Source organism: Patella vulgata, chromosome 4, assembly GCF_932274485.2.
Source record: "Patella vulgata chromosome 4, xgPatVulg1.2, whole genome shotgun sequence".
In the NCBI taxonomy this organism is placed as follows: Eukaryota; Metazoa; Mollusca; class Gastropoda; family Patellidae; genus Patella; species Patella vulgata.
The window spans coordinates 3,392,292-3,415,241 of record NC_065882.2 but is presented as its reverse complement, the minus strand read 5'-3'; the positions used below and the strand labels follow the sequence as shown (position 1 = coordinate 3,415,241).

The following is a 22,950-nucleotide window of genomic DNA, read 5'->3' as shown; positions in this document are numbered from 1 at the left end:
TGTTGTTCAGATTGTTTAGGATTGGGACCGTTTCATTATAATTTACTCTTCGCGATATATGCTTGGATGTAAGTAGACCTATTATACATCATACCACGTGTTGTTCAGATTGTTTAGGATTGGGACCGTTTCATTATAACTTACTCTTCGCGATATATGCCTGGATGTACATAGACACGTTATAAATTATAGTTCAACTGATGACTCCAGATTCTCCCTGTCACAAGGCTTTCCTTAAACTTTATATATGTAGATGCATTAGGGGGTTTGGATGGCTGAATGGTTAGAGCGTGTGAGCACTGTATCGTAAGGTCTTGTCATTGTGTCAACTGGCGTGGTTTCGATTCCCCGGTTTTATGTGACAAGGAGTAGTGTCGCCTGTCCAACCTCATTTCTTTTCTCCAGGTCCTCAGGTTTCCTCCCACTGTTAAAGACCCCAACGCGCAAGCAAATTATTGAAATAAAATTGAACCATATGTTAGTCCTGACATGACCTAGTTTGTGTTGAGTGGATGTTAAACCCCATCTCTCTCTCTCTCTCTCTCTCCTCTCTCTCTCTCTCTCACTCTCTACTCTCTCTCTCTCTCTCTCTCTCTCTCTCTACTATCTCTCTCTCTCTCTCTCTCTCTCCGCTTTAATTCATCCATCTTCATTAGCCCAGGCGGAGCAGAACAATAGGCCGTTAAACTCCATTACATTTCATTTAATTATAATACATCCTGTAGTTAAGCCTTTTAGATGTTCTCATTAACTTGAGAATCCATTTATTATATAATCCCATTGTCCGCAGGTATTCACTTGAATAATCAGTTAATGCATTTTGTCAGGTAAGACCAAAATGAAAATAGAATCCACATGTTAGATTAAAAGGGATTTTATGTCTTAGGTTTCTGCACCAACTGGGATAATGGAGACAGATGATGAAACATGATACATGTTTATAGTTAAACCTCTGGGTAAAAATAAAGGGAGTAGAAGCTCTAAGTAGCATTTGAAGGGGAGTAGGATCTCTAAGTAGCATTTGAAGGGGGTAGAATCTCTAAGTAGCATTTGAAGGGGAGTGAAAGCTCTAAGAAGCCTTTGAAGGGGAGTAGGATCTGTTAGTAGCATTTGAAGGGAGTGGAAGCTCTAAGTAGCATTTGAATGGGAGTAGAAGCTCTAAGTAGCATTTGAAGGAGAGTAGGATTTCTAAGTATCATTTGAAGGGGAGTAGAAGCTCTAAGTAGCATTTGAAGGGAGAAGGATCTCTTAGTAGCATTTGAAGGGAATGGAAGCTCTAAGTAGCCTTTGAAGAGGAGTAGGATCTGTTAGTAGCATTTGAAGGGAGTGGAAGCTCTAAGTAGCATTTGAATGGGAGTAGGATCTCTTAGTAGCATTTGAATGGGAGTAGAAGCTCTAAGTAGCATTTGAAGGGAGTAGGATCTGTTAGTAGCATTTGAAGGGAGTGGAAGCTCTAAGTAGCATTTGAAGGAGAGTAGAAGCTCTAAGTAGCATTTGAAGGGAGTAGGATCTCTTAGTAGCATTTGAAGGGAGTGGAAGCTCTAAGTAGCCTTTGAAGAGGAGTAGGATCTGTTAGTAGCATTTGAAGGGAGTGGAAGCTCTAAGTAGCATTTGAATGGGAGTAGGATCTCTTAGTAGCATTTGAAGGGGAGTAGAAGCTCTAAGTAGCATTTGAAGGGAGTAGGATGTCTTAGTAGCATTTGAAGGGAGTGGAAGCTCTAAGTAGCATTTGAAGGGAGTAGGATCTCATAGTAGCATTTGAAGAGAGTAGCAGCTCTAAGTAGCATTTTAAGGGAGTAGGATCTCTTAGTAGCATTTGAAGGGGAGTGGAAGCTCTAAGTAGCATTTGAAGGGAGTGGGATGTCTTAGTAGTATTTGAAGGCAGTAGAAGCTCTAGGTAGCATTTGAAGGGAGTAGGATGTCTTAGTAGTATTTGAAAAGAATATAAGCTCTAAGTAGCATTTGAAGGGGAGTAGAATCTCTTAGTAGCATTTGAATGGGAGTAGAAGCTCTAAGTAGCATTTGAAGGGGAGTAGAAGCTCTAAGTAGCATTTGAAGGGAGTAGGATCTCTTAGTAGCATTTGAAGGGAGTGGAAGCTCTAAGTGGCATTTGAAGGGAGTAGGATCTCTTAGTAGCATTTGAAGGGAGTGGAAGCTCTAAGTAGCATTTGAAGGGAGTAGGATCTCTTAGTAGCATTTGAAGAGAGTAGCAGCTCTAAGTAGCATTTGAAGGGAGTATGATCTCTTAGTAGCATTTGAAGGGAGTAGGATCTCTTATTAGCATTTGAAGGGAGTGGAAGCTCTAAGTAACAGTTGAAGGGAGTAGGATCTCTTAATAGCATTTGAAGGGAATAGGATCTCTTATTAGCATTTGAAGGGAGTAGGATCTCTTATTAGCATTTGAAGGGAGTAGGATGTCTTAGTAGCATTTGAAGGGAGTGGAAGCTCTAAGTAGCCTTTGAAGAGGAGTAGGATCTCTTAGTAGCATTTGAGGGGAGTGGAAGCTCTAAGAAGCCTTTGAAGGGGAGTAGGATCTGTTAGTAGCATTTGAAGGGAGTGGAAGCTCTAAGTAGCATTTGAATGGGAGTAGAAGCTCTAAGTAGCATTTGAAGGAGAGTAGGATTTCTAAGTAGCATTTGAAGGGGAGTAGAAGCTCTAAGTAGCATTTGAAGGGAGTAGGATCTCTTAGTAGCATTTGAAGGATGTGGAAGCTCTAAGTAGCCTTTGAAGAGGAGTAGGATCTGTCAGTAGCATTTGAAGGGAGTGGAAGCTCTAAGTAGCATTTGAATGGAAGTAGGATCTCTTAGTAGCATTTGAATGGGAGTAGAAGCTCTAAGTAGCATTTGAAGGGGAGTAGAAGCTCTAAGTAGCATTTGAAGGGAGTAGGATCTCTTAGTAGCATTTGAATGGGAGTAGAAGCTCTAAGTAGCATTTGAAGGGGAGTAGAAACTATAAGTAGCATTTGAAGGGAGTAGGATCTCTTAGTAGCATTTGAAGGGAGTGGAAGCTCTAAGTAGCATTTGAAGGGAGTAGGATCTCTTGGTAGCATTTGAAGAGAGTAGCAGCTCTAAGTAGCATTTGAAGGGAGTAGGATCTCTTAGTAGCATTTGAAGGGGAGTGGAAGCTCTAAGTAGCATTTGATAGGAGTAGGATGTCTTAGTAGTATTTGAAGGCAGTAGAAGCTCTAGGTAGCATTTGAAGGGAGTAGGATGTCTTAGTAGTATTTGAAAAGAATAGAAGCTCTAAGTATCATTTGAAGGGAGTAGGATCTCTTAGTAGCATTTGAAGGAAGTAGGATCTCTTATTAGCATTTGAAGGGAGTAGCATCTCTTAGTAGCATTTGAAGGGAGTAGGATCTCTTGGTAGCATTTGAAGGGAGTGGAAGCTCTAAGTAGACTTTGAAGGGGAGTAGGATCTCTTAAGAGCATTTGAAGGGAGTAGGATCTCTTAGTAGCATCTCTTAGTAGCATTTAAAGGGAGTTGAAGCTCTTAGTAGCATTTGAATAACCCATTCTCCTATGAAAGCTGCTTCATCTGATTTGTGGACCAGGAGCTGGGGATGACGTCTTCGAAAAAGGCCTAAGGGTCAGCCAAACTAAGTAAGCTTGTTTGGGCAAACTTTCCCTCATAGCACACTGTATGGCATAAGCCTGGTACAGAAAGGTAGGACGTTAAATTTTATATTTTTTGTTACAGAGCTGCTGTAATTGTATTAATAGCAGGAATCTTAGTTGATAGAATGGGTACAAGATGTAAGTATAATAACTATTTCATAGTTACATGTACATAAACTGTAATACAACAACGCTTACACAAGGAATCAGATTCATTTTCAACGTTTTTTTATACGCCCACATTCTATGTGGACATATATTGTCATTGCCCCTGTCCGTCTGGATGTCCGTCTGTCCACAATTTGTTTGTTAACACTCTACAGGTCACAATTTTTATCCGATTTTGACGAAACTTAAAATTTAGGTTTATCTCCCAAAGATCTTAGTAGCTTTAGATATTGGCATGTATCGGATCGTAACAAGTCATGGATTATGGCCCCTGATCGTACGAAAAATCATGTTTTTAGCTTGTGGACACTCTAGAGGTCACAATTTTTATCCGATTTTGATGAAACTTGAAATACATGTTTATAACCCACAGATCTTTGTTCCCATCGATATTCGTGCATATCGGATCGTAACTTCCTGAATTATGGCCCTTGTACAAAAAAGGGCGTTTTTAGCTTGTGGTCCCTCTAGAGGTAACCATTTTTATCCGATTTAAAAAAACATTTAAACATATTACCGTTACAACCTAATGATGGTTGAGTTCGAATTTTGTGAAAATTGGACCAAAACTGCTTGACAAAACTGTTGCCCCTACTATGCAAATAGTGTAAATATATGATATATCAAGGTTGTGGACCCTCTAGAGGTCACAATTTTGATCCGATTTTGATGAAACTTGAAATACATGTTTATAACCCAAAGATCTTGGTTCCTTTCGATATTCATGCATTGTAACTTCCTGAATTATGGCCCTTGATTGTACAAAAATGTCACAATTTTTAAAAAAAAAAGGTTTGAATATATCACCGTTACACCTTAATAGAGGTTGAGTTTGAATTTCGTGAAAATCGGATCAAAACCAATGAAACTTAAAATATAGCTGAGTCCATTTCTATATTTGCGCATTTCAGACATACATTCCTGGATTATGGCCCCTGATTGTATGAAAAATTCTTTTTTTTTTTTTTTTTTTAGCTTATTCTATATCCATCTCTTGCAAAATGTGGGTGTATCTTGCCTGGCAACCGCTGGTCAAAATTCAACTAGAATTATGCCCCTTTGTTTCAAAATCCTCTTTATGCTGTAATGGTTATTATTAACCTGTCAAATCTGTGAAGACTACAAATCCAAAATAATCTTTTATTTCTTCGTGAACATAATATATGCAGGGATTCAAACTTCTAAAAAACCTTGAAATAAAATTATACGCCATGTTAGTCCCAAAATGACTCCTAATTTGAGTGGATGTTACTCTCCCTCTCTCTCTCTCATTATGTCAATTAGCGAGGTTTCGATTCCCCGCTGTATGTGACAAGAAGAAGGATCGCCTGTACGTCAAACCTCATGGATTTTCTCCGGGTCCTTAAATTTCCTCCCATTGCTAAAGACCCCTACGCACAATGAAATTAAATTGTCCCATATGTTAGTCCCAAAAGGACCTAGTTTGTGTCGAGTGGACATTAAACTAACTCTCTCTCTCTCTCTCTCTCTCTCTCTCTCTTTCTCATATGAATTAGCTGCTGGTTGGTTATTGACTGACAACTCTCTTTAAATGCGGGTTGGATGGCCGAATGGTTAGCACGTGTGTGCTGTATCATAAGGTCTGTCATTGAGTCAACTGGCGTGGTTTCGGTTCCCCGTTTGTACGTGACAAGGAGCAGGGTCGCCTGTCCAACCTTGTGGGTTTTTCCTCCAAATGCTAAAGAACCTTACGCGCAAGCAAATTACTGAAATAAAATTGACCCATATGTTAGTCCCAAAATGACCTAGTCTCTCTCTCTCTCCCTCTCTCTTCTCCCTCTCTCTATATCTCTCTATCTAAATGTGCAATAAGAAGCCTCCTTGATTTCATTTTCATTTCCCTTTAATCAACGCTAGTAAACATTGACAGTTTGTCCAACATATATTCTAATGCATTGCTCCACTCAATAAAAATCTCAGTGTTCTCAGTACCATAGTTCTAAAAGGTTCGATGTTTTATTTAGAAGTAAAAAAGCGTTTTATAACAAAAGAGGAAGAAATATAACACTTTATTGCCGGGGAATATTGTGATATTAAACACACGGGCGTTATTGTATTAGATTATCTGGTGAGATATTCTGCTTTTGACATCAACCACCACAAGCAGACGGCATTGTTATGATAGAGCTAATTTTCATTTTTAGCCCCGAGCCTTTTAGTACTAACCACATCAGCTTCCATTTTTACAGCCGTTCTGTCCTCCTTCAAACAACAAAATATCCAAAATAGATATTTCCTCTTTTTTTTTAGCTTAAGATAACGTGATTGATGAATTGAATTCTGTAAAAAAAAAAACCTGTGATGAAAGAATTTATGGCATCTAGTATATGTGGACTAGAATACTTGACCTCAAAACATTTTTGTTGCTACTGTAAATAAAAGAAGTTGACTATTTGCAGCTAAAAAAGACTTGGATTTCTGAAGCCAACGTAGCTTGGCATGAGAATACAACTTAAAACATTGTTTCAATGGCATTGACACTGTAACCCTGATATCATTTAATATTGTGTATCTAGCACTAATTTCTTTCACATTCTTTTAATAACAAATCTTTGTTTAAAAATTCGCAAAAATTGTTCAAAATCATCTAATTTCTGCACGTGTCAAGTTTAAAGCTGGCCATTTTTAATTTTGATAATGAGTGTCCAATTTTACAAGCCTTAATTTCATTCACATTCATTCAATATCAAATCTTTGTTTAAAAATTTGGAAAAATTATTTAAAATCACCCAAAATCCATCTATATTAATACTTGTGTCCAGTTTAAAGCTGACCATTCAATTTTGATAATGAGTTTCCAATTTACAAGTGTTTAATTTCTTGATCACTGTTAAAAAGATAAACAACCCAACTGATTATTGATGTATGATGATTAATTTTTGAACAGTGGTCAGGAAATTAAATACTTGTAATTTAGACACTCAATATTAAAATTAATCAGTCAGCTTTAAACTGGACATAAGTACAAATTAGATAAGTTTGGATGATTTTAAATAATTTTTACTAATTTTTAAACAAAGATTTGATATTAAATGAATGTGAAAGAAATTGGGACTAAATAGCAAGATTAAATGAAACCTTGATTACAGTGTTAGTAATTGAACTGGAATATACAGGTGACAATTCTATGGAATACAATTACTGCTTATTACTGAGCGACGTTTCCATTAGGCTTCTTTAGTCATTATCAAACAATGATGAAATATAACAAGACAATATATACATGTAAATAACAATAGTTAGTTAATGCTTACCAACATTAAGGTAATTAGAAGGGGTATCTCTTATTGGTCAGCATTAACCAAGTATTTTTTGTACATGTATATTTTTATATTTTATCATTGCTTGATACATTGTAATCTGGGTATCATTTAATCTTGTGTAGCACTAATTTCTTTCACATTCATTTAATATCAATACTTTGTTTAAAAATTTGTAAAAAACATTTAAAATCATTCAATCAAATTAAATGAGGCCCATCAAAATATTTTACACAACTTCAGCCTGCGTTCGATAGTATTAAATGAGGCCATTCAAAATATTTTACACAACTTCAGCTTGCATTCAATCGAATTAAATGTGGCCCATCAAAATATTTTACACAACTTCAGCTTGCGTTCAATTCTATTAAATGAGGCCCACAACTTCAGCCTGCGTTCAATTGGATTAAATGAGGCCCTTCAAAATATTTGGGGGTTTGGATGGCTGAATGGTTAGCGTGCGTGCGCTGTATCATAAAGTGTGTCATTGAGTTGACTGGCGTGGTTTCGAATCCCCGGTTGTATGTGACAAGGAGTAGGGTCGCCTGTCCGACTTCATGGGTTTTCTCCGGGTCCTCCGGTTTCCTCCCACTGCTAAAGACCCCTACACGCAAGCAAATTATTGAAATAAAATTAAACCATATGTTAGTCCCGAATTGACCTAGTTTGTGTCGAGTGAACGTTAAACCCCATTTCTCTCTCTCTCTCTCTTCAAAATATTTTACACAACTTCAGCCTGCGTTCAATCAAATTAAATGAGGCCCATCAAAATATTTTACACAACACATATAGGTGGTCCTGGTTTGTTTATATCTTGTGTAAAGGATGCCAAATGTTGTGAAATATTAAATTCATCAGATTTTTGTGAACTCTGATGAAATCGAACCATTTTTTGGACTGATGAACCTTTATAGATAATCAACTTTCACAATATTGTTTCTTTTTGCAACGGTTTATTCGTGACAATCAGTGGTTGCAATCAAATGATAGCAATAAAATTTGTAGTGTAGAATACAACGTTATTACTTTATACCATGGATTTTATTGCTATCATTTCAGGTGGTGGCCAAATGGTTAGCACATGCTGGTTGTTTCATAAGGTCTGTCATTGAATCAACTGTATGTGACAAGAAGTAGGGTCACCTGTCTACCCCTGCGGGTTTTCTCCAGGTCCCCTGGTTTCCTCCCACTGCCAAAGACCCCTACGCGCAAGTGAATTATTGAAATAAAATTAAACCATATGTTAGTTCCGATATGACCTAGTTTGTGTCGAGTGGAGGTTAAACCCCATCTCTTTTTGATTTTGCTCTCTCTCTCTCTCTCTCTCTCTCTCTCTCTCTCTCTCTCTCATTCCATTAAAGTTAATGATGTCATGAGTAACCGTTTACTGGTATAAAGTAACATATTTTGTTTGCTATATTTCAGTTGGTGCGTTGTTTTTCGCGTCTATAGCATTATGTGGCAGTATTATATTTGCTGTATCTGTCAGTAAAAGTCTGCGTGGTTCATCTGTTATGTTTCCGTTGTTACTGCTGGGTCGTCTGTTACTGGGTACCGGCAACAGTGGAATGAGAAGTAGGTTATTATATTTAATGTATGTTTTTATTAGGGGGTTTTCGTTAAATGTAAGACAGTAAATATAAATTTTATTGTCAATGTTTTGGGTTAATAGCTCACTATTTGGCTTAATAGCTTACTGTCATAAATGAACTGGCATGGTTTTGATTCCCTGTTCGTATATGTTAGTCCCGAAATGACCTAGGTGAGTTCAAGTGGATGTTAAACCCCATTTCTTTCTCTTTATTAATAAGGTCTGTCATTGAGTCAAGAAGCAAAGTAGCCTTTCTAACCTAGTGGGTTTTCTCCGGGTCCTCCCACTGCTAAAGACCACTTTACGCAAGCGAATTATTGAAATAAAATTGAACCATATGTTAGTCTCGGAATGACCTAGTTTGTGTCGTGTGGATGTTAAACCCCATTTCTCTATCTTAGTTATCATTGAAATACATGTACAATCAATATACGAAACCATACAACAGCAATAAATTTTATTATCGATGTTTTGGGTTAATAGGTCACTACCCCAGTTTCAACAGTGAGTTAAAGAGACCAAGAGTCTAACATGTTCTCTTTACGTCATTAGATCAATGATTGAGTCAAATGCCATGGTTTAAATCCCATCATAATAATAAATGTTCATATCTGGAGCACCAGAACTTCTAAAAATGTGCTTGTAGCACTTGACAAGCATAAATACATTAACGGTCTTTAGTTCTCTGTTATAACTTGTTTAAAACAATGGGTTGGATGTGCGCTGTATCATACGGTCTGTCATTGAATCAACTGGCGGGGTTTTGATTCCCGGTTGTACGTGACAAAGAGTAGGGTCGCCTGTCCAACCTCGTGGATTTTCTCTGGGTCCTCCAGTTTCCCTCCACTGCTAAAGACCCCTACACGCAAGCGCATTATTGAAATGAAATTGAATGGGCAATGGGTTGCAGCTTCTAATAGCAAAATGAAATGGGGTTTCACGTTCTACTGTTCTGCTACAATACTAGGCTAATGAAGACGGACATATGTCATACAATGTCCTATGAGGGAAATTTAGCCCGGGCAGTGGCACTATGGCATACTCTTATATCGAATTCCCAATGTCAAGGGATCTTTTACATGCACGCCAATGTGTACATGGAACATTGGGTTTTTTTTTGTCTAATCCGAATGACTAGACAGCACTTCTAATTGCAGCTTCTTCAAACAAACAATAACCAACAGTTATCATTTTATAATTTAGTATGTTCAGATATTAATAGGCTTTCCTTGTGCCTGTATGTGACAAAGGGGGGCTGCCTGCCTAACCCGTCTGCCTCAGCTTTATATTTTTTCCCAGGTCCCTGGTTTCATCCAACTACTAAAGATCTTTAAAGGACAATATTGGTGTTAGCCATTATTACATGTGTGATAGAACTGGTTAAATTCTTATCTAGTGACAACCAATTCTTTTTTTGAATTGTCAGATATTCTCTCACAGTCTCATATAAAAACTTTTCGTCTTCAACGGAATTATCAGTAAAATGAATTTCGACTGTGTGTCTGCTATCGCTCGTTACTTCAGTCAGTTATATAGAAGGATAACTCACGTTCGTCATTTTTGTCGTCACTTAATTCCTGTTGCTTCAAATGTTCGTTACACATCTTTTGTAGCAATGATCTCTGTGTTAAAGTTCTGTCACATAATGACTGACACCAATATTGTCCTTTAAAGCAAATTATTGAAAAACGAACATAGTTCTCACACGATCCCAAGCTATAAAATACTGTCCTTGTATTTTTATTTTTCAGTTGTGCAAGATCGAGTAACTGCCTTTTGGTTTCAGCACAAAGAATTATCATTAGCTTTTGGTGTTACTCTCTCGTTTTCGAGACTGGGTAGTGTTATAAACTACTTGGTTACAAGTAAAATAGTCAAACACTATGGTCTAGAAGTTTTATTCTGGTCATGTAAGTATTTTAAAACATTTAGTAAAGATTATTTTATGAAACCATTAATGCTCGAAAGATTTTCTGCAACACAGCTGTAAAACTACGTTGACTCACCATATAAGGCTTTCTCTTCTAAATTATGACAGCCAGACTGGTTTATGTTGGCTGTGCTTTTATGTTACATTTGACACATGCTGGCTTATGTTTGCTGTGATTTTATGCTACATTTAACAGGTGCCACATAACTCCTGTTTTATATAATTTACTCAGGTTACCTGTTAAATATCGAATTGATTTTATTACTTACTTTTAAATGTTTAAATAATTTAGCTCCTGTTTACCTCTCAGATCATTTAGAATTTTATACTCCTGGCCCAACATTACGTACATCAGATAAACTACTTTTAAAGCCCAAAACTGTTCAACTAGTCTCTTATGGTCAGCGCTCTTTTAGTTAATATCAAGCACCTGTTTTATGGAATAATCTACCATTTAGTTTAAGATGTTGTACATCTCTATATTCTTTTAAAAAACAACTTAAAACACATTTATTTAATCAGACTTTTAACTGACTCTGTATACAATAGTTAACATGTCCATAATCTTGTTGTTTATTTATGATTACATTGTCACTTTGTAAATTCCCCCTGGACATGTTATATGAAAGGGCGCACTATAAATATGCTGTAGTAATAATAACATGGATTTATGTTGCTGTGGTTTTATGTTATATTTAACAGGTGCTGGTTTATGTTGCTATGGATTTATGTTATACTTAACAGGTGTGGTTTATGTTGCTATGGTTTTACGTTATATTTAACAGGTGTGGTTTATGTTGCTATGGTTTTATGTTACATTTAACAGGTACTGGGTTATGTTGCTATGGATTTATGTTATATTTTACAGGTGCTGGTTTATGTTGCTGTGGGTTTATTTTTGCTCTTATTTTATCGATGTTGGACCAACAGGGTACAAAAAAGATTACCAGTAACTGCTCAGAAAAGAAACCCAGAAAGAAATTGGTATGTCGATAAAATTATTCAGCTTTTCATTCCATGACATATTGTAGCTAGGCGTCTGCTTATTCACATGAGGTACTTTCTGCATCCTTCATCTGTAATCCTCCTTTATTCATACTAAGTGTTGAATATGCATAATAATTTAGAAAGTTTAAAGACACATTATGTAAGATTTAGATAAAGAACTAGCCATTCTTGCTATAATAGTTCGAAAGTAGATGATGTAAAATTAATAATCTGAAAATTTCATTCAAATTACTCTATTGCAAGCGAAGATATTAGCCTTTGAAGGTTTGACAGACGTGTGCAATTATTTTAAACACCGTACTGGTTGATCAAAGCTATGTCTCGGTCCTCCATATTTGATTAAATCAAAGAATTGCTGAACCATTCTAATCTATTTAATATCGGAGAAATCTGATGCCATCGAGAGTTGATTAAGGCCTGGATCAGTTAATTAATGTCTAATTAATACTTTAGAAAACATTTCAGGCCTAAAGAAAGACCTGCAATAGGCAGATTTAGCTCTTGCATAATGCATGTTTAATAATGTCCATTGTAAATGCTTTCTATTTTAAAAGCCCATTCAGTTTGATTCTAGATATTATATTTCATTTCATTCTAGATGTTAGATGTTATATATAGCAATAACAATATTCCATTTAATTCTAGATTTTATAACTATAACAATATTCCATTTAATTCTAGATATTCCATTTAATTCCTGTTTAATTCTATATGATATATTTAGCTATAATAATATTTCAGAGTATATCAGATATTGGTCAGTTTTCAGCAACATTTTGGCTGCTAACTATAGTTACTATGTTCTCCTATTCAACCATCATACCATATGTAGCAGATTCAAGGTAATATGTTGGCATTTCTTTTATGCTAAAAGAATAATATTTTGGATCACCTAACATAGCAGGTGTGTTCAGATAGAAACTAAGACCCATTGTCTCGCCATCAGTCGGATCCCCAACACTGTTAATTCGTGGTTTTATTTTTAAAATTGCTGAGCTTGTTACTAGGCTAATCCTTATCCTGTCAATGAGTCATATATCGAGTTTTCACCCAAGTTCCTGTCATCAAAAATGCTCTACAAATATGTGTTGTTTTGTCAGACTTATTTAGATGGTTGAATCCCCGGTTGTACGTGACAAGGAGTAGGGTCGCCTGTCCAACCTCATGGGTTTTCTTAGGGTCCTCCGGTTTCCTCCCACTGCTAAAGACCCCTATGCGCAAGCAAATTATTGAAATAAAATTTAACCATATGTTAGTCCCGAAATGACCTAGTTTGTGTCGAGTGGAAGTTAAACCCCAAATCTCTCTCTCTAAACTGCCCAAGTGACTTTCAAGAATTCAACATTTCTGATCCATTGATAGCAATAGGAAATCTATCATATGCATCAGAATTCGTATTTGACTACGACTCTGACAGCCGTGGCATAACTTGTAGAAGGAGCCACGGTGGCTCAATGAGTTAGACGTTGGCTCGCTAACCTGGAGGCCGAGAATGTTTTGTAAACTTGCACCATTTTAATTTTATTTCAGTAAATTATATCAAGATAAATACGGTTATAGTAAAAGTGAGGCGTCGTATATTGCTGGTGAACCGTATGATGTTGCCATGGTAGCAGCACCAATTGTTGGAATTATCGTGGTATGTTACATTGTGGGGGTGGGGTGGACTTCAGAATGGTTGGCGTGTGCGCGTTGTATCATTATGTCTGTCGGTGAGTCAACTGGCATGGTTTTGATTGCCAAATGCCACTCAAACATGGTAAATCTTTATAAACTTCGAGACGTTGGATGGCGGAATGGTCTTACACGTATACATTAAATCATAAGGTCTGTCATTAATGTAACAATATAGTCGTTGCGACATTGTTTTTAAATTTATAGACAAAGAATAGAGAAATAAGATGACTTTATATTTCATTAATTAATATATTTGGCAAATTAATAGCTTTACACATATTCACATATATATTATATATAGTGTGTACTAAATCAACTTAGTCTGTAATTGACAGTTGACACATAAAAAGAGCTATTTAACCAAAACATTTGTCAATAATATACCACCAGATATCACGTGCCATCATATCGTTAATTGCACAGGTTCAGGGCCATGAACAGGCTTTCTGAGCGTGATATGCAGGAGTCTTATAAAAGAAATCATAGTAAAGTTTTAAGTTAGACTTCCATTAGATTCCAGAGAGGTTCCATCTGAGTTCCTAGACAACCGCAAGGCTGGCTAGGGTGGAGAAATGGTTTTAACTAGTGTAAATACACAACGTGAAACAGAAGTAAAGACAGCTAGAGACAAATTCTAGACGATCACAAGGCTACAGAAATATGTAGTAAGAAAAGATGCATGGGTCGTATGTAGGATGTGGCGACCGGTTTGACAACGTCCGCTCTCCACGTCAGACAAAAGACCTATGGTGCTACATTGTGTCAACTGGCGTGGTTTTGATTCCCTGTTTGTACGTGACGAGGAGTAGGGTTGCCTGTCCAATCTCGTGGGTTTCCTCCCACTGCTAAAGACCCCTATGCACAAGGGAATTATTGAAATAAAATTAAACCATATGTTAGTCCCGAAATGACCTAGTATGTTAATCCTTAAGATGTTAAACCCCATCTCTCTTTGGTTGGCTGAATGGTTAGCATGTGCGTGCTGTACCATAAGGTCTGTCATTGAGTCAACTGGCATGGTTTCGATTCCCCAGTTGTACGTGACAAGCAGTAGGATCGCCTGTCCAACCTCGTGGGTTTTCTCCGGGTCCTCCGGTTTCCTCCCACTGCTAACGACCCTTACGTGCAAGCGAATTATTGAAATAAAATTAAACCATATGTAAGTCCCGAAATGACCTGGTTTGTGTTGAGTGGACGTTAAACCCCATTTCTCTCTCTCTGTCTCCCGCTCTCTCTGGTTATGTTTTATGTTCTGGCAACCTATATTATTATATATATATTACAGGATAGAGTTGGATATAGAGGTTTTTTGATGATATTTAGTGCAGCGTTTACAGTACCTATTTTACCATTAGTAGTCTTCACCAACATACCAGCCTATTTAGCTTCTCTTATAATAGGCTTTAATTATACATTTGCTGCTGTAAGTAGAATCTTAATTTAGTTATTTAAAGGGATGGTCTGCTTTTTATAAAACGAAAAAGCTGGTCAAAATTTCAACAATTTCTGTAAGTTACTTCCAGAGTTAAGGCTCTTGTTTCAGTTTGTAGAACCTTGTGAACCCTAAAACGACAAAAATTATAATCTGATCTTTATTTAAATTTCTTGTAAAATGAAAGCCCCCAATTATCTACAAAAGAATAGATATACGAGAACCCTTCTCGACCACTCGGACAATTTAGCTGCTGTGGGTGTATGTTTTGTTGCCTGGCAACCTATCTTTAAAGGAGCTAAATCGCTAATATCTGGGACCTAGAAATTGACTCAGATGGGTGCAATGCATACAATAATGTAATATGAAAGTATATAAACTGATTTACATTCAACCGTTTCTGTTTTTACTGTAATTTCTAATCAGTTATGTTCGGCGAAATACGCCAGAAGTCTCGATCAAATGGTAATCTCTAGCATCTGGTTATTCCAGTCTACGCCGATAGTATTTATTGGGCATGCTCTCCAGATTAGAATATGGGGTTATCGTTTGACATGACTTGTGGTCTATGTCTAGCCTTGTTCTTTGCGTCCCTTGTTACAAATGGCACTGAAATGCAATATGGTACACGATTCATGTACCAATGGTAGGATGTTTATTCTGTCTTAAATATTGGATATCAGAAGCCCGCCTATCCTTTCGTGGTAAGATCGCATCATTGTTGATTTAAATTGACAAATAATTTGTGTTTTCAATGTTGAAGACTGTGGATGATATTGAGTTAGAGACTTAGCTACTTTAAATGTCTACTTTAGGGTATATCGGAAGGGGGGGGTATGAAAAAGTCTCTGTCCCCCCCCCCCCCCATGGTTTTGATAGCAAGGACAGATTTTCAGGTTTATATCCACCTGAATGTCCCGTTCTGAAGGCTATCTAACCACTGCCTTGGGTCTCACCACAGTAATTCATCTTCACGATATCTTCCTCCTTAATTGTATGTAGTCAATTTTATCATATCGTCATCATATTACCTCTAGTTACAGCTTTTATCGAAATAACACTGGTAAACTGTTCGTAATTACTATTTTGGTTTGGTAATGAAAGGTTCCAGGGTTCGTCCGTCCCCCCAAAAGTTATGACAAATCCACGCCCTTGGTTCTAGGGGAGCCACGATGGCTCTGCGTAAGACACTGGTTCTATAACCTGGAGGTGCGACCTGGGTATATTGTCATCAGTCTGTCCACAGTTCTAGTTCGGATTCATGGGATGAAAAAAAACTAGTCGTGGGTATTGCCACTGCAGTCATTATACGAAAAGATACATATTGTGACATCTGTGCTACAATTCGATTCGTCTCACAATTCATGACCAGTTCAATATTTACTAAAAAAAATGAATAATTGATATGTTTAGTCCTGCCGATGTCAAAGAAATAAAACTTTTTTATATCAGAATATTGATGTGGATCAAAATATGGTCTAAATCAATTTAAGAGTTTTTGTGTAGCTATTGATAATATGTAACATGTGTGAACTTTGTATCATAAAGTCTGTCATTGAGTGACATGGTTTTGATTATCTGGTTGTATGTGACAAGGAGTTGGGTCGCCTGTCCAACCTCACAGGTTTTCTCTGGGTCCTCAGGTTACTTCTAAAGACCCCAAAGCGCAAGAAAGTTATTGAAATATAATTGAACCGTGTGTTTGTCCCGAAATGACGTGGTTTGTGACGAGTGGACATTAAACTCTCTCTCTCTCTCTCTCTCTCTCTCTCTCTTGGCTTCAGTACTACTCCCTAGTTTGAATACCTCTTGATTTCATTTTTCAATGACTAGCTCTTTAACATAAATTCTCAGTTTTATAATTTTACAAGAGTTTTAATTAAATATATTTTAAAAAGGACTTGTAATTTAATTGTAATTGAGAAACAGTCAATTAAATTTAGTTGATGTGTATTTTAAAGTGCACATTATATTGGACCTATTTCTTAAATGTTTATAAAAGAATGTTTATAACTAAATAATTCTTTTTTAAAATTACAATTTTAAATCATTTCTTTGAACACTGTAAGTTTAACTGTGTATTTAATTAAATATTTGCAATGGATTTTATGGTAATTTGACACTTAAATTGAAGACTTCTCTTCTTTTTTCTCCGGTTTCCTCTCCACTGCTAAAGACCTCTACACGGAAGCGAATTATTGAAATAAAATTGAGCCATGTTAGTCCTGAAATGTCATTTGTGTCATGTGGAGGTTAAGCTCTCTCTCTCTCTCTCTCTCTCTCCCTCCTTTTTTCATATATGCCCACATTCATGTAGGAATATCTTCTCCTTACCCCTGTCCAAGTTGTTTAAAAATTCTTGTGAACACTCTACAGAATACTTCCTGTTCAGAATCAAGTAAATTGTTGTGGGCAGGTTTCGTTCCCAATCTGATTAAAATACAGATCTATATTTCGTTTCGTTTTTTTTATTATACTTTTGATGGCCTCTACTACATGAAGATCTGGCTGGTTGTAGTTCAAGGTCATGTCAGAGGTCATACAAGTGGCTTTTGACCCTATGACATCAGATATTTAATTAACCAATCGGCATTGATGTTTCTAGTGGATTATTCACAGTTCTACGCATCAAATGCCAAAAACTCACCGTAACAGACCGTTTCATTGGCTAATCCCTCACATCAACCAGAACGTGAGTTATATATCAACTCTTCCAGATCCTAGTGTAGTAAAGACAAATTAAACGAAATTTTGAACTATAAATATGAAACAATCTGTGTTTTAATCAGATTGGTTTTGTTGCCTGTCAGCCTCAGGGTTCCCGCGGTCCTTAAAAATCAATAAATTTAAAATTTCATTTTCAAGGTCTTAAATATTCTTGAATTTCGTGGAAATAGGAAAATATCCTTGAATTTCAGTTGAGATCCTTAAGTTTGTTTCAAATGTCTTCAATTCCTTTTAAATATGAGATAATAACAATAGTTGGTAATGTTTTGGTTATTTTTAAGATGAAAAATTGTAACTTTAGGCTAAAAAATGTCCTTGAAAATCCTTGAATTTGACGTATATTTATCCTTGAATATCCTTGAAAAAATGTTTGACGAAGCTGCGGGAACCCTACAGCCTGTTTATGTAATACATTATAATAATTATTTTGAAGGTGTCTATGTGGGCATGTTTTGGTGCCTGTCAGCCTGTTTATGTAATACATTATAATAATTATTTTGAAGGTGTCTATGTGGGCATGTTTTGGTGCCTGTCGGACTGTTTTTGTAATACATTATAATAATTATTTTGAAGGTATCTATGTGGCCATCAGTACCACTGCTAGTCAAACCAAGAGCATTAGGTACAGCAATGGGTATACTAACATCATTACAATATATAGGTATAGGAGCTACTAATGTTGGTATGGGAAGAATATTATCTTTTTATGAACAGTAAGTCTTTCAACAATTAGTTTATTAAACTAGGGGGGGGGGGGGGTCGTTGGATGGCCGAATGGTTAGCACGTGCGCGCTGTTGGCGAGATTGTAGGTTAGTGTTAGGGTAAGCATTAGGGGCTAGGTCCAGGGTTAGGGTTGGAATTAGTGCTAGCCCTGTTTACATCTCATAACCTACGACGAAAAATTGTGCTGGCCTTATCATTTAGCATTAACCATTAATGTAAGTGTTCTGAAGCCAGGGGGTAAATGGCATCTACCCAGTTGGTTAATTTGTTGATTCTCTAGATTTTTATATTTGATTATAATTCCAATTCACGTCAGAAGTGAAATAACATTCTTATGTACCATTATAATTTGTATTTCAACTAAAATAATAACCATAAAAACAACAATAATATTCTTTAAACATGCATTATGCAAGAGCAAAATCTGCTTATTACAAGTCTTTCTTTAGGCCTGAAATGTTATCTAAATTATCAATTAGCCATTAATTAACTTATCCAGACCATAATAAACTCTCGATGTCAAGGCTAGCCTTCGATGTAGGCTGGATTAGATTCCTATATGCCGCTAACGGCCAAAGATAATTAAATCAGAAAAAGTGGATAATCGAGACTATGCTGTTTATATTAATGATTTTAGTAATGATAACCAAGACTATGCAAAAATTTCACCGGCTTCTTTCTCGGCTCATAGTGGATCAATTTGACTGAAATTTTCAGCAAATTACCTTTACACTATCTAGTTTTTAACTATTATAGCGAGAACTGCCATCTCTTTATCTTATCTCCCATAATGTATCTTTAAGTGGCATTTAGTAACTGGGCAGATAAATAAACTATAAACATACTTATGGAAAACAGCTACTGATTTATTTAGGCGACGTTTCCAAGACGTTGAAAACATTGAGAGAATACTATTCGAAATTTCGCCAAAATAAATCAGTAGCTGTTTTCCATAAGTATGTTTATAGTTTATTTTTCATAAAAACGTTTTACAATTTCTATTTTATTGGTTGCTTTATTTATTAAAGATACATTAAATATAGTCTATACTAAATTCCATTAATATATGAAGTCATGGTTATTTGATGTCCGAATACTAAAAGTCTATGTTTTAAATACTTTAATTCTTAAAGATACATTATGGGAGATTCGATAATGAGTTGGCAGTTCTCACTATAATAGTTTAAAACTAGATAATGTAAAGGCAATTTGCTGAAAATTTCAGTCAAATTGATCCACTATGAACCGAGATATTAGCCTAGCCTCCATCATCATTACTAAAGTTGATTATGGTCTGGATAAGTTAATTAAAGATACATTATGGGATATTTTTACAGAGAATTGGCCATTCTTGCTATAACAGTTCAACAGTAGATGATGAAAGAAGAATATTTTGAAAATTTCAGTCAAATTACTTTATTCTGAACATAGTTATCATCGTTGTAATATTTGACTAGAAATGGTAGTGAAATGTGCCTTCACCGTGGCTGATCGTTTGATAGACAGGCGTTAACTCCACCTACATATCTCGATTATCAAGTAAAGTTTTCAATGGCATGCGGAAACGCTCTACAGCGGCCTCGCTAAGTACACTCTATCATTTAGCCTCGATCTAACTGACGTATTCTCATCAGTATGCGCCATATTTGAATTAATTGATAAGTGAAATCCATTTAAATCTGAGCTGTAGCCGAGCCATCCGTGGGTCTACAGAGTTGATTTTGGGCTTGTTGTTTAAATAAAGATCTAATTTATAATTTCTATAACATCTGAAGCCTAAATTAAGACTTGCAATAATCAGATTTTGCTCTTGCATAATGTATGTTTAATGTCTAGTTAATATTTAGATAACATTTCAGGCCTAAAGAAAGACCTGCAATAGACAGGTTTAGCTCTTGCATAATGTATGTTTAATGTGATCCAAGTGGATGAGAATGCCAGGGAACCCTTGGAAGTGACAACTTTTGTTAAGGGCACCGATCTCTGTAATGTATTTTTTAAACAAACAAATTGTCTGTTTTTCTTTCAGTTCTGATAAAATGAAAGGTTGGACAGAGGCTCTAATATTTTTAACAGTAATAATAATAATCTGTCTCTTCTTCAGTATATTATTAAATGTAGTAGATTCGAAACAGGTAAGACAATATAATTGTTAATGTATATTAGTACTATCTACATTACGTGCTGTTAATCCATGAACTTCTACTTCTCTACTTCTTGCTGTAATGCGTGCGCGCGCTGTATCATAAAGTCTGTCATTGAGCCGACTGGCGTGGTTTCGAATCCCCGGTTTTACGTGGCAAGGAGTAGGGTCGCCTGTCCAACCTCGTGGGTTTTCTCCGGGTCCTCCGGTTTCCTCCCACTGCTAAAGACCCCTACGCGCAAGCGAATTATGTAAATAAAATTTAACCATATGTTAGTCCCGAAATGACCTAGTTTGCGTCGATTGGACGTTAAACCCCATTTCTCTCTCTCTCTCTTGCTGTAACACAAGTAAAAGAAATCATTGTAAATTACATACAATGGAATAAGGTAAAACAGGGGTTGCCAGCCTATGGCACAAGTGGCACAAGTGGCACCATTCCAAGACAATCTGATTAAAATACAGATCTATATTTCATTTCGTTTTTTATACTTTGGATGGCCTACACTACATGAAGATGTGACCAGTTGTAATGGTAGGCTGTGTCAAGGGTCGTACAAGCGACATTTGATCCTATGATGTCAGACATTGATTAACCAATCAGCATTGATGTTTCTAGTAGGATACCCACAGTTACATGCATCACACGCCAAGAACTCGACGCAACAGACCGTTTCATTGGCTAATCCCTCACATCATCCAGAATGCGGGTTATATAACAACTCTTCCAGATCCTAGTGTAGTAATGGAGACTTTGTGGTGCCATGCATGGAACTGTCGGTAAACCACTAAAAACGTCAACGCTGATTGATTAATTGATGTCTGACGTCATAGGTCAAAAGCCACTCGTATGACCTATGACGCCACCTTCTACTACAACCGGTCAGATCTTCATGTAGTACAGGCTATCGAATGTATAAAAAAAAACCGAAACGAAATATAGATCTGGGCCCTGTTTCACGAAATTTTAACTAAAGATAAAATCCAAATTTTAGTAGATACTTCAATTTTGATTGGCTAAGCACTAAAATCAATCTAATATTATCTAATCAAATTACTAAAATTTGGATTTTATCTTAGTTAAAAGTGAGTGAGACGGGCCCCAGAATACTAACTGACGCAAGTACAGCTAATTAGGTCTAATTAAGTAACGCCATTAAACCGGATATTAGCCGTTTCAATCTTAGTAAACACAGCTGGGAGAAACGACTTCTCGCCGTTTCCGATTTAGCTTCTGTCCAGGTATATCGTTATAGTACTGGTCACCATTGTGTCGAGGAGTGAGTGGGCTACACCATGTCTGCCTTATAATTAAAGGAGAAAGTACTGATGATTTGTTTTCGTTCTTGACCGCACCAGGAGTTTCGAGTGGGTTTATTCTGGTGGTTGTGAATACAAAAGCTACTAACCTGGAGACACTTCTGTTCTGTTATAATTATAAATTTCAAGATCACATGGAGGGGTTGGATGGCTGAATGGTTAGTGCGTAGGCATTGTAGCCTAAGGTCTGTCATTTAGTGGGAGCCACGGTGGCTAAGTGGGTAAGACGCTGGCTCGCTAGCCTGGAGGTCGGGTGTTCGATCCCTTCATTGGCCGAGAAAGTTCACCCAGATTTTTCGTCTTGGTTCCCCTTGTCAGTGATGCAAGACGGATCCTGACAAGGACAGCTGTCTAGTCATTCGGATGAGACGAAAAACCGAGTTCCCGTGTACACATTGGCATGCATGTGAAAGATCCCTTGACAGTTGGAATTCGATATAAGAGTAGGCCGTAGTGCCGCTGTCCGAGTAAAATTTCCCTCATAGCACACTGTATGGCGTATGCCCGTCTTCATTAGCTCAGTCGGACGTTAAACCCCATTTTATTACGTATATATTTATTTCAGGGTGCTGTATTAAACAAAAAGAGAAAGAAATGTTTAAGAGATTCCGACGCCTCGTCTTCCGTCCATACATCGGAATCAATCAACGCGGAGGAACGGCCATTATTAGCAGCTGATTTCCGTAGTCGAATAGCTCCAAAATATCAAGCATTGGTCTCGTCCGCTGGATCGGGAAGTAGCTTCGGTTCCTCAATAAACAAAGTATAATGCTGCGGGATATTTGTTGACCAACAAATAGAATTATTAGACTCTTACATTTTATACAATGTGTAACTAAGGCCTGTTTTCCGTGTACGCGTTTTTGCGGACAAAAAAGTCGATCTAATGCTAATGTAGGGGTTGGATGGCCGAATGGTTAGCGTGTGTGCGCTGTATCATAAGGTCTGCCATTGAGTCAACTGGCGTGGTTTCGATTCCCCGGTTGTACGTGACAGGGAGGAGGGAGGCCTGTCCAACGTCGTGGATTTTCTAGTTTGTGCCGAGTGGACGTTAAACCCCATCTCTCTCTATCTCTCTCTCTCTCTCTCGTGTGCGCCACGGTGGCTCAGTGGATAAGACGTTGTTGGCTCGCTATCGCTAACCTTGAGGTCCAGCGTGGTTCCCCCTTGCCAGTTGTGCAGTACAGAGGGCCTGGCAAGGAACAACGCATAGTCGTTCGGATGGGACGAAAAACTGAAGCCCCGTGTACTCATTGGCGTGCACATATAAGAGTAGGCCATAGTGCCGTTGTCAGGGCACAATTTCCCCCATAACACACAATATGCCGCATGCCC

At 37.1% G+C, this 22,950-nt stretch overlaps 1 protein-coding gene across 1 annotated transcript; it reads left to right on the top strand.

Moving 5' to 3' along the window:
* Positions 1-2: 2 nt before the first annotated feature.
* Positions 3-22,744, top strand: LOC126819706 (major facilitator superfamily domain-containing protein 1). Its single transcript, XM_056100741.1, has 11 exons — positions 3-68; positions 3,697-3,752; positions 8,489-8,638; positions 10,406-10,564; positions 11,453-11,568; positions 12,334-12,434; positions 13,123-13,231; positions 14,555-14,692; positions 18,002-18,141; positions 20,182-20,287; positions 22,181-22,744. The coding sequence occupies exons 2-11, from the start codon at positions 3,740-3,742 to the stop codon at positions 22,382-22,384; spliced, it is 1,236 nt and encodes a 411-aa protein (XP_055956716.1). The 5' UTR covers positions 3-68; positions 3,697-3,739; the 3' UTR covers positions 22,385-22,744.
* Positions 22,745-22,950: the final 206 nt, after the last annotated feature.